The sequence below is a fragment of the Bufo bufo genome, chromosome 4 (genome assembly GCF_905171765.1).
Source record: "Bufo bufo chromosome 4, aBufBuf1.1, whole genome shotgun sequence".
NCBI classification, from domain to species: Eukaryota; Metazoa; Chordata; class Amphibia; order Anura; family Bufonidae; genus Bufo; species Bufo bufo.
In genome coordinates, this window is record NC_053392.1 from 219319632 (window position 1) to 219329890 (window position 10259).

The 10259-nt window shown below is 45.7% G+C and overlaps 1 protein-coding gene across 3 annotated transcripts in view; it reads right to left on the reverse strand.

Moving 5' to 3' along the window:
- The window catches only part of LOC120997925 (T-kininogen 1-like), a 95535-nt gene extending 86026 nt beyond the window's left edge, over positions 1 to 9509 (reverse strand). The window contains exons 1-2 of one of the 3 annotated variants that reach the window (XM_040428292.1): positions 9230 to 9509; positions 254 to 361 (exon numbers count right to left, since the gene is read on the reverse strand). In XM_040428292.1, the coding sequence (XP_040284226.1) occupies positions 254 to 361; positions 9230 to 9415 (294 nt within the window). In that variant the 5' untranslated portion in view covers positions 9416 to 9509. The remainder of the gene's footprint in view (positions 1 to 253; positions 362 to 9229) is intronic. The other 2 variants (XM_040428291.1, XM_040428293.1) reach the window with 2 other exon arrangements.
- Positions 9510 to 10259: the final 750 nt, after the last annotated feature.

The following is a 10259-nucleotide window of genomic DNA, read 5'->3' on the forward strand; positions in this document are numbered from 1 at the left end:
TGCCCCCTTGTTTACAAAGTCTTTTGTGCTGTCCACACACATGGGACCAGGCAAATCACCTCTATGTGATGTCTCCTCCATTCAAAAATATTTGAATGAAGGAGACATCGCAGGGAGGGGATCAGCCCGGTCACATGACTATGTTAGTAAGTGCCATATAATCTTCTTACAAACACAGTGATCAACAGTAGCCAGAAAGTGGGCAACCCCTTTACCCTCTACATGGAACACAGAAAACACAACAGAATCTTACTGCATAAGTTGGAGCACATTCCTGCCATGATTTGCCACTCTTCACTTCACAGGAACTTTCATATGTTTCATACTCAACAAAATGATGAATTTGACCATCTCCTTCATTCTGGATGGAAAGGGAAATTTAAGGTGTAAAAATAACATTTCACATTAAATGTTGATATTCATTTATCATTTTTAAAATGTGCATATTATTATTATCATCTTATTTATCAAGTAGGTTTCCTAGGACCTAGAGTAAGAGACATGACTGTGAGCAGGTAGACACCATCTGTGTAAGAAAACAAACCAGAGAGCAAGTGATAAGTACAATAAGCAATTGGTCAAGTATGAAGTTGTCCAAAAGTGGTCAACTGGGGAAGTTGTTTAACCCCATTGCTGCAAATGAACAAAACTGTACATCCAGATTGCATGTAACTTGCTGCAATCAGATGTACAGTACAGCTTCGTCCAAACTGTTAGGCTAGGCTCACATCACGTTTTTCCTATATATTGGATACCTCAGACTGATCCATACAGTGGCATCTGTCACTATAGAGTTCCATTGTAAAACAAAAAAAAACAACATGTATTAAGGCTGATTTCAGCCTGTATTTGTGGGCAGGGCGTTGGCTCCCTATATATACCTGCCAATTCCTTCCCTCAGGTGGTGTGTCTCACTTACTTTGTAGGAGGAGCCACATCTAGCTGCCATGCAAGCTTCACGTCTGTTTTTTTTCCAGCTTCACGTCGGGTTGTTCAAGTGCGATTCGCTACACAGCGCCACGATATCAAGAGAGGTCGTTCGGTTACACGTAAGTTCTTGGAGCATGAGCTCCCGCCTACTCACGGCTACGGGCAGTAGCACTCCTCCACAAAGGTTCTGTGGTTCAAGGTGGAACGCATCCACTTCCGCCTGCCCTCCTCCAGCCGAGCACTGATCGCAACACCTCCCACACACGTCCGTCCACTCCAGGCTCGCACTTGGGGACCGCACATCCCAGTCCAAGCAGGGTAGCAAGCACGGGGGTCCCCCTTCCCCTCCCTGCAGCGGCCATGAGTGCGCCACATGCCCACTCGGAAATATCCACCCCAGATAAAAAAAAAAAAAAAAAGGGGGATAATAAATCATTGCCCCAGCAGAGACGCTATATAGCAGAGGCGGCACAGATGGGAAGCAGTGGGCATTGTTGCCGGCGTTACGCCAAACTGCGGCAGCCCAGCTTCCAGCCTGTGTCAGGGGCAATTTTGGTGTGCGTATTTGCATATATTAATCAACAGCACATGGGCCAGTAAGTTACTTGGTCCCTGCAGGTCAGAATTGTGTCACGGCATGGAAGCAGGGATTCACACTGCCAGCAGGTGTCAGAGGTCCAAAATTGCGCGTGGCAGGCTCCCTGTTTCCAAACGCAGGTTTGGCTGGAAAGATTCGTCAGCGGCGCGCGATCAGTTCAGTTATCACATATACCGCGTACTTAAATTATCTGTCGCCTGGACCACTCAGGCCAAGTTCAATGTTGTACGTCACCTGGATCGTCCAGGCCGTGTTTAATGTCATGTCACCTGGATCGTCCAGGCCAACTTTAAACGTTGTATGTCACCTGGATCGTCCAGGCCGAGTTCAATGTTGTATGTCACCTGGATCGTCCAGGCCAACTTTAGCGTTGTATGTCACCTGGATCGTCCAGGCCGTGTTTAATGTTATGTCACCTGGATCGTCCAGGCCAACTTTAGCGTTGTATGTCACCTGGATCGCCAGGCCGAATTTAATGTTATGTCACCTGGATCGTCCAGGCCAACTTTCAATGTTGTATGTCACCTGGATCGTCCAGGCCGAGTTCAATGTTGTATGTCACCTGGATCGTCCAGGCCAACTTTAGCGTTGTATGTCACCTGGATCGCCAGGCCGAATTTAATGTTATGTCACCTGGATCGTCCAGGCCAACTTTCAATGTTGTATGTCACCTGGATCGTCCAGGCCGAGTTCAATGTTGTATGTCACCTGGATCGTCCAGGCCAACTTTCAATGTTGTATGTCACCTGGATCGTCCAGGCCGAGTTCAATGTTGTATGTCACCTGGATCGTCCAGGCCGAGTTCAATGTTGTATGTCACCTGGATCGTCCAGGCCAACTTTCAATGTTGTATGTCACCTGGATCGTCCAGGCCGAGTTCAATGTTGTATGTCACCTGGATCGTCCAGGCCAACTTTAGCGTTGTATGTCACCTGGATCGCCAGGCCGAATTTAATGTTATGTCACCTGGATCGTCCAGGCCAACTTTCAATGTTGTATGTCACCTGGATCGTCCAGGCCGAGTTCAATGTTGTATGTCACCTGGATCGTCCAGGCCAACTTTAGCGTTGTATGTCACCTGGATCGTCTAGGTTCAGCTACCACTTATACCATGTCACATCATTTATCTTGCCTCTGGGTCACGCCAGGATGAGCTAAATGTTGGACGACAACTGGACCTTCAATTTAGCCATTGTTGTGACACGCAGTTAGTTTTTCAAACGAGCCAATGTAACACGTCACCTGGATCGTCCAGGCCGAGTTTTTTATATGTCCCCTGGATCATACGGGGCCGAGTTTTACGTAGTATGTTACCTGGATTGTCCAGGCCGAGTCTAATGTTGTGCGTCGTCTGGATCATCCAGGCCGGGTTCAATGTTGTATGTCACCTGGATTGTCCGGGCTATGTTCAATATGGTATTTCACCTGGATCGTCCAGGCCAAGTCTAATGTTGTGTCACCTGGATCGTCCAGGCCACGTTTTTAAGTAGTATGTTACCTGGATCGTCCAGGCCACGTTTTTAAGTAGTTTGTTACCTGGATCGTCCAGGCCATGTTTAATGTAGTATGTCACCTGGATCGTCCAGGCCATGTTTAATGTAGTATGTCACCTGGATCGTCCAGGCCATGTTTAATGTAGTATGTCACCTGGATCGTCCAGGCCATGTTTAATGTAGTATGTCACCTGGATCGTCCAGGCCATGTTTAATGTAGTATGTCACCTGGATCGTCCAGGCCATGTTTAATGTAGTATGTCACCTGGATCGTCCAGGCCATGTTTAATGTAGTATGTCACCTGGATCGTCCAGGCCATGTTTAATGTAGTATGTCACCTGGATCGTCCAGGCCATGTTTAATGTAGTATGTCACCTGGATCGTCCAGGCCATGTTTAATGTAGTATGTCACCTGGATCGTCCAGGCCATGTTTAATGTAGTATGTCACCTGGATCGTCCAGGCCATGTTTAATGTAGTATGTCACCTGGATCGTCCAGGCCATGTTTAATGTAGTATGTCACCTGGATCGTCCAGGCCATGTTTAATGTAGTATGTCACCTGGATCGTCCAGGCCATGTTTAATGTAGTACGTCACATAGGTTGTCCAGGTTCAGCTACCACTGATAACATGTCACACCATTTGTCCTGTCCGGGTTACCCCTAGGATGAGCTAAATGTTGAGTGACAACTGGACCTCCAAGTTAGCCACTGCTGTATCCACATCATATGTCATATTGGGTTCGCCACACCCCGTTCTAGTCTGTCCAGGCTCGGCTTTTAGGAGCCTTCCGGACAATCAAGGGGTTTCACGGTCCCCATCCTTTTCTCACGGCTACGTTATTCAGTTTACTTAAATGTTTTCCCTCAGATTCCTAGAAGTGTCTCCAGCCACTATCATTCTCAAAGTAGGCTAAAAGTCCCGCAAGGTAAGTCATACGCAACGAGGGTAATAGCACTGGGAGGTTCTATCCTTGCATATCCCAGTCTGTATATACCTTATTTAGCTCTTATTGTTGGTTTTTTCTGTTCGCGGCAATCCAGATCAAGTCATTCATCAAAGTCAGGTTCAGTCAAAGGCGGATCCACGATGTCTCAGGGTCAAAGAAATGTAGCAGCAGATGCACTGTCTAGATTTAATTTTTTGGTTTTCTTTCAGGAGATGCCCGACGCGGACCCCACGGGAGCCTCAATCCCGACACACAACACTCTAGTGATGGGCTAGAGTCTTTGATTTCGACAGCAAAACACCTCATAAGTCAATCATTAGCCCCAAATACGGCCAGGAATTACAGAGCCGGGTTGAAAGCGTTTGATAGTTTTAGACTCCTTTTACCCTCAGGGCGGCCGTGACGAAACATCATACTTGCTGGCGTTCATAGCTTTCTGTTATTCCCAACTTAAACTCTCTTATAATACCATCAAATTATACCTAGCGGGCCTCCAACATCACTTCATGCTCAGTAATCTGGGTCGATCTTCTATTTTTTTCAAACCAGGCAATCAAGGCGGCCCTCAGGGGAATACAAAAAAATGCAAAACAGGCTCCCACCCGTAGACAACCGGTGTCCAGCAAGCTGTTCAGAGATTTGTCTTCTGCCCTAGATGGCTGTCCTTTTGGGCCCTTGACCAGCACGGTAATACAAGCAGCCATGTTTTTAAGTTTTTACGGCTTCCTCCGGCCAGGAGAATTCACTGGCAGCTCTCCGGGACATGGCTGTCTCCGCAAAGAACAGCTGTCGTGGCATAATGACTATTTCGTACTCAGCCTTTCACTGACCAAAACAAACCAAGCAGGGCCACCCACGGAGACTAAATATTTCCCTACCCAAAATAACTGGTGCCCAGTTCGGATCCTCAACAAATTATTATCCCTGTTACAGACAGCGCCTCGTAACAGTCCTCTCCTGCCCTTCAAAGACAAACCCCTCTCTTCAAACCAATTCACGTCCCATATCCGTTCTCTGGCAGCAGGCCTTGGGTACGACCCAGGAGTCATCTCGGGTCACTCGTTCCGCATCGGAGCGGCACTGGAGATCATCTTGTTTCATTAGATACATTCCAAACCCACACAGGGAAATATCCCAGGCTTTTCAGTCATTGGCGTTATAGGTCATGCGAGTTGGAAGTATATGAATAAACCGGTTTAGACAACATAGTGTACTTGTCTTTTTGCCCTCTCCAGGCTTACCCACGCCCGTGGCTCCCGGCACAACTCAGCCATAGTTGAGGTTCGGCATGCCTTACCCACGTCCAAGACGCATTCAGCCCTGCCCATAAGTATTAAGGCTGATTTCAGCCTGTATTTGTGGGCAGGGCGTTGGCTCCCTATATATACCTGCCAATTCCTTCCCTCAGGTGGTGTGTCTCACTTACCCCTCCCTCCCACCCCTTTTTTCACACACTCCAATAGGGTACGCCCTCTCCAGGCTTACCCACGCCCGTGGCTCCCGGCACAACTCAGCCATAGTTGAGGTTCGGCATGCCTTACCCACGTCCAAGACGCATTCAGCCCTGCCCATAAATATATATATATATATATTTTTTTTTTTTACCGGACTCTACTCTACTTTTTTCCCCAAAGTATATGTCAAACGGATGAGAAAAACACGATGTGAACTGAGCCTTAACTGGTGCTGTGACTCTATAAAGTGTCACAGCCCCAGGGTCTCTGCAATCAGAGTGGTCCCTTGCTGGCAATTGCTCTGATTGGTTAGTCCGTACAGACTAACCAATCAGAGAGTAGCTGCTGTAATTCTTCAGTTTTCAGACTCTCATCTCCACTCTGGAGATCAGAGCCTGAAATCAGGTATACCTCTGAAGCCCCCATTCTCCCACAATGCTCCCTGCAGCCCTCCGTGTGGTCCCCGTTCTGTGAGGCTGTATTGTATGTAGATGGCAACGACTCAGGATGGAGCCGCCGCCTTCAGCTGCAGGTGTCAGCTGTAACATACAGCTGACACTTTGCTGCAACGGCCGAGGTTGGTGCCAGACATTTAACCCTTTACATGCCACGGTCAGTAGCGGCCACTGATTTAACGGGTTAACAGAGGTAGCTCCGTCTCTCCCCATCAGGCTGCCGCTTACAAAGGCATCCAGGCTTGCCATGTACCAAAGCCTAACAGATCCTGCCCAGAGTCAGGGTCTTATCAGGCTTAATGTCAGTGTAAGGGCTCATGCACATGACCATTGTTTTTGTCCGTATCCAATCCGTTTTATGGACAAGATAGGACATTTCTATAGATGGCAAAATGCGGAACAGACACGGCCGGTATCCATATTTTGCGTATCCGCAATTTGCGGACAAAAATACAAAAATGGATATGGCCGTTGTAGGAAGTCGCAAGGGTCCGTCATTGACGGAAGGTATGTGTCACCGAGATTCCTGGCCTCAGTGAGGTAAGAGCCGGTAATTTTAAGTGTCAGCGGCAGTTAGTGCTGACTGACACTATTTGTTAGTTAGTATGGCTGTAGAGTCGATCTCGGCCGGCTCTTATTGGGAGAAGCCAAAGAGCAGGGTGGGTGGCTTCTCCCCACGCTCCAGGCCGGGTTTTGGCTGGGATATAAAAACCCAGCCAGCAGTCTCAGCTGAGTGAATTATCCTCCACTTCACAGTGAAGCTGTGGAGACGCTGTGGTTTTGGGAACTCTCTGCGCTGAGGTCTGAAGACCGTGTGTCAGGCGAGCAGGCCGCCTTACAGCCTGCAAGTGGACTTTCTGAGGCTGAGCATTCAGCCGGGTGTGAACTAACACCCAGGATACCAGGTGAATGTTCTTTTGTTTTTTCTGTGTGTGAACAAGCACCAAGCCTGAAAAAGGACTGTTCTGTTATATTATGAGTGTGAATAAACACTGAAGATTGATTTAAAACCTGGTCCATTGCCTTTATATTGCGTCTGCTAACCTGCCTACCAGAGAGAATCCCCACACAGTGTACATGAGCACTAAAACTGACAGTGCTATACTCTGCAATAGATGAGTATTGCAGAGTATAGTACAGCCATCAGCCCCACTGGATCTTCAAGATCCAAGTGGGATTTGAAAAAAAAATAAACTAAAAAAATATATATTTTAAAAATAGTAAAACGGGTGCTGCAGTATGCAACTCACTCGTCTGAAAGTGGTCTTTCCTTTCATTCCTGTATAACAGCTAAAGGGTTAACAAAGTTTCATAAATCAGTTTTGAATAATTTGAGGGGTGTAGTTTCTAAATTCATAACTGAATTGGTTCTTAAAAAAGTGGGTTTTGAAAATTTTCTTCAACATTTAAAAAATTGCCTTTTAAATTCTAAGCTTTCTAAATTCCTAAAAAAATTAAATGACATTTACAAAATGATGCCGACACAAAGTAGGCATATTGGGGGTCATTTATTAAGCCCCTGTGCTGGCGGTGGATCAGCCAGAGTTATGAAGTGGCGCCGGCCCCTACATAATTTTGGCACATCTAGCGCCACTTCTAAATGTAAGCCAGCTTCCTTGCTGACTTACATTTAGACCATTTTCTATGCCTAAACCAGGTATAGAAAATGATGAATAAGATGGGTCTACCGGCCAGTCCCCTTCCCCGCCCACACCATTCCCACTTTTTTAGACCTGGTGTGAGCGGGGAGAAGTCACTAACCGTTGCGCCACAATCTGCACCTGAAATGCGCCTAATGTAGGTGTATTTCAGGTTAATATATTACCCACATGGTGAATGTAAAGAAATGACTATTTTATGTGGTATCACTCTCCATCTTGAAAGCAGAGAAATTAAAATTTCAAAAATTGCTAATTTTTTATCAGATTTTCTCAAAATTTTTGGATCTCTCTGGTTACTTTGTTACTATGCCAGGATTAGCTGAGCAGAGCGGGCTCCTGCTTCTGCCTGCTCCGCTAAGCTAAGAGAGTTGACATGCTGACTAAACTATGCCAGGAGTTAGTAATCCTCCGGGGAGCACAGCAGGAGCAGCATGGTGCCTCCTGCCGGTACTCCCTGTGCTGCTGATGCTCATTCATAAATTTCACAATTCGTACTCCGTATACCTCTGACTTGTAAGCGGTGTACGTAGAACTGAGTTTTAAGCGCATGTGAATGGTGCGCTTTAGGGAAGTAAAAGTATAAGAAAAATACAAAATTTATAAATACTGTATATTGGAAAAAGTTTTTTTAGGGCATTAGGAACATCATATTAAAATGTAATTCAAAGGTTTAGTTACTCTTTAAGGCCCCCTGCACACGAACATGTGATTCCCATTGCCGTATTGGGGACCACATTTGCGGATCCGCAATACACGGGTGCCGTTCCAAAATTCGGAGATGCGGAATGGTGCGGAACGGAAGCACGGAACGGAACCCTACGGAAGCACTACGAAGTGCTTCCGTGGGGTTTCGCCCTGTACTTCCGTTCCGCAAAAAGATAGAACATGTCCTATCTTTTTGCGATCCGCTGCGACTGCCCCACGGACTGTGTTCATGCATTGCGGCCTGCATTTTGCGGGCCGCAGCACGACCACGGGGTGCACACGTTCGTGTGCAGGGGGCCTAAGGCCTAAACTGTCTGCAGATGCAAAGGCTTAAAGGTTTAAAGGTTTTTCTGACTGTTTTATCCCGATGACTTATCCTCATTATCTGATCGGTTGGTGTGCTACACCCAGAACAACTAACCGATAAGCTGTTTGAGGAGGCTGCAGCTCTCTATAAGAAAACCTAATGCAGCTGAAATATCGTTCTCCTATAGAAAGTGACCAGCAACAAGATATATCGATTCAAAATTGGAAAACATGACCATCATTCTGAAGGAACATGGTAGCAACAATAATAATACATGACCTCTAGCAGTCAGTGATGTGACAAACATTCATATGCATGCATGCACATTTATATTCAATTCTTCTTTATAAATGCAGATGTTTACTATGCTAATCTAAGAATGATGATGGGAAAAGGGTTTGGTGCATGTCATAAACATGTCATAAACACAATGCAGGTCATTAGCAAAGGCTTTACGCCTGTTTTTGGAATAAAAGTCACTCCTGTCAGTTTTATAATGCACGGATCTCACAGATGTGATAACTTTATTAACAGGCCTGCTCCTCCTAATAAATTGGTTGCATCTTTTGCTTTTTACTGAGACTGCTGTGTGAAATGCCAGTGTTTAGTAAATGACCCCCATTGATGTAATAACAAATTATAAATTTCAGTTAAAATATAATTTACATTTACCAACCTTTATTTTGGCGTCTGTAATTCTGTATAAAATAAACTGGTTCCCATCTTCTTTTTCATTATTGAAGGACTTCAGAGCCTCGTCTACCGCATTGAACACAGTTTGGTCATTACAGTCGGCATCAATAACGATGGCAGAGCCTAGGAGACAATGACAGCAGAGTAGAAGAATGGGCAGGAGCTTCATCTCTGACACTGATTCCCCTAACCTGTGATTAGAGTGGATTAATCAGAAGATTGTGAGGATGTGTAGTCCAGGCAGTAGTGGGGAACTTAGAAATAACCTTCTACGATTCCAGAGCAAGGTAATTGAACTTCGATGATAAATATTTCCCAACTTACACCTTGTAAATAGTTGTCAACCTTTGCACCAACAGACCTGTGCTTGTCTGTGTAACCCATGATGCTTGTCTTTTGAGGGGATGTTAAAACATGCACACTGTCAGTTTTTCATGAACATTCTGCATCCACGTGTGCATTTATCTTCTGGATGTTTGCCCATTTCCAATGGCCGTCTGTTTTATATGGCCTAAAAAACAGCACTGAAAAATGGATGAATGTTATAGATTTTTTTTTTTTTTGGGGGGGGGGGGGCATATCCCAACCCCTGCAGTGCCCTCAGTATATTTTTTACACCCCCATAGTGCCCCCAGTATAAATAATGGCAACAATATTGCCCCCAGTATCTATAATGCCCCCCCAGTGTTTATAATATAGTGGCCCCAGTATATATAAGGCCCACCCAAATGTGCTCTCCATTCTGCTGGGTGCAAAAAAAAACGAAAAACACCTCATCGACCTGCACTGGAAGGAGCAGGACCTGATGCTTCTAGCATTCTGACCTCACATGTGATGATTCTGCTGCATCCAGTGAAGAGTAAATGTTCCCTTGTGTGCAAGTGGATGCAGTATACAGTCGTGGCCAAAAGTTTTGAGAATGACACAAATATTAGTTTTCACAAAGTTTGCTGCTAAACTTCTCAATGGGATTAAGATCTAGGGAGTTTCCAGGCCATGGACCCAAAATGTCA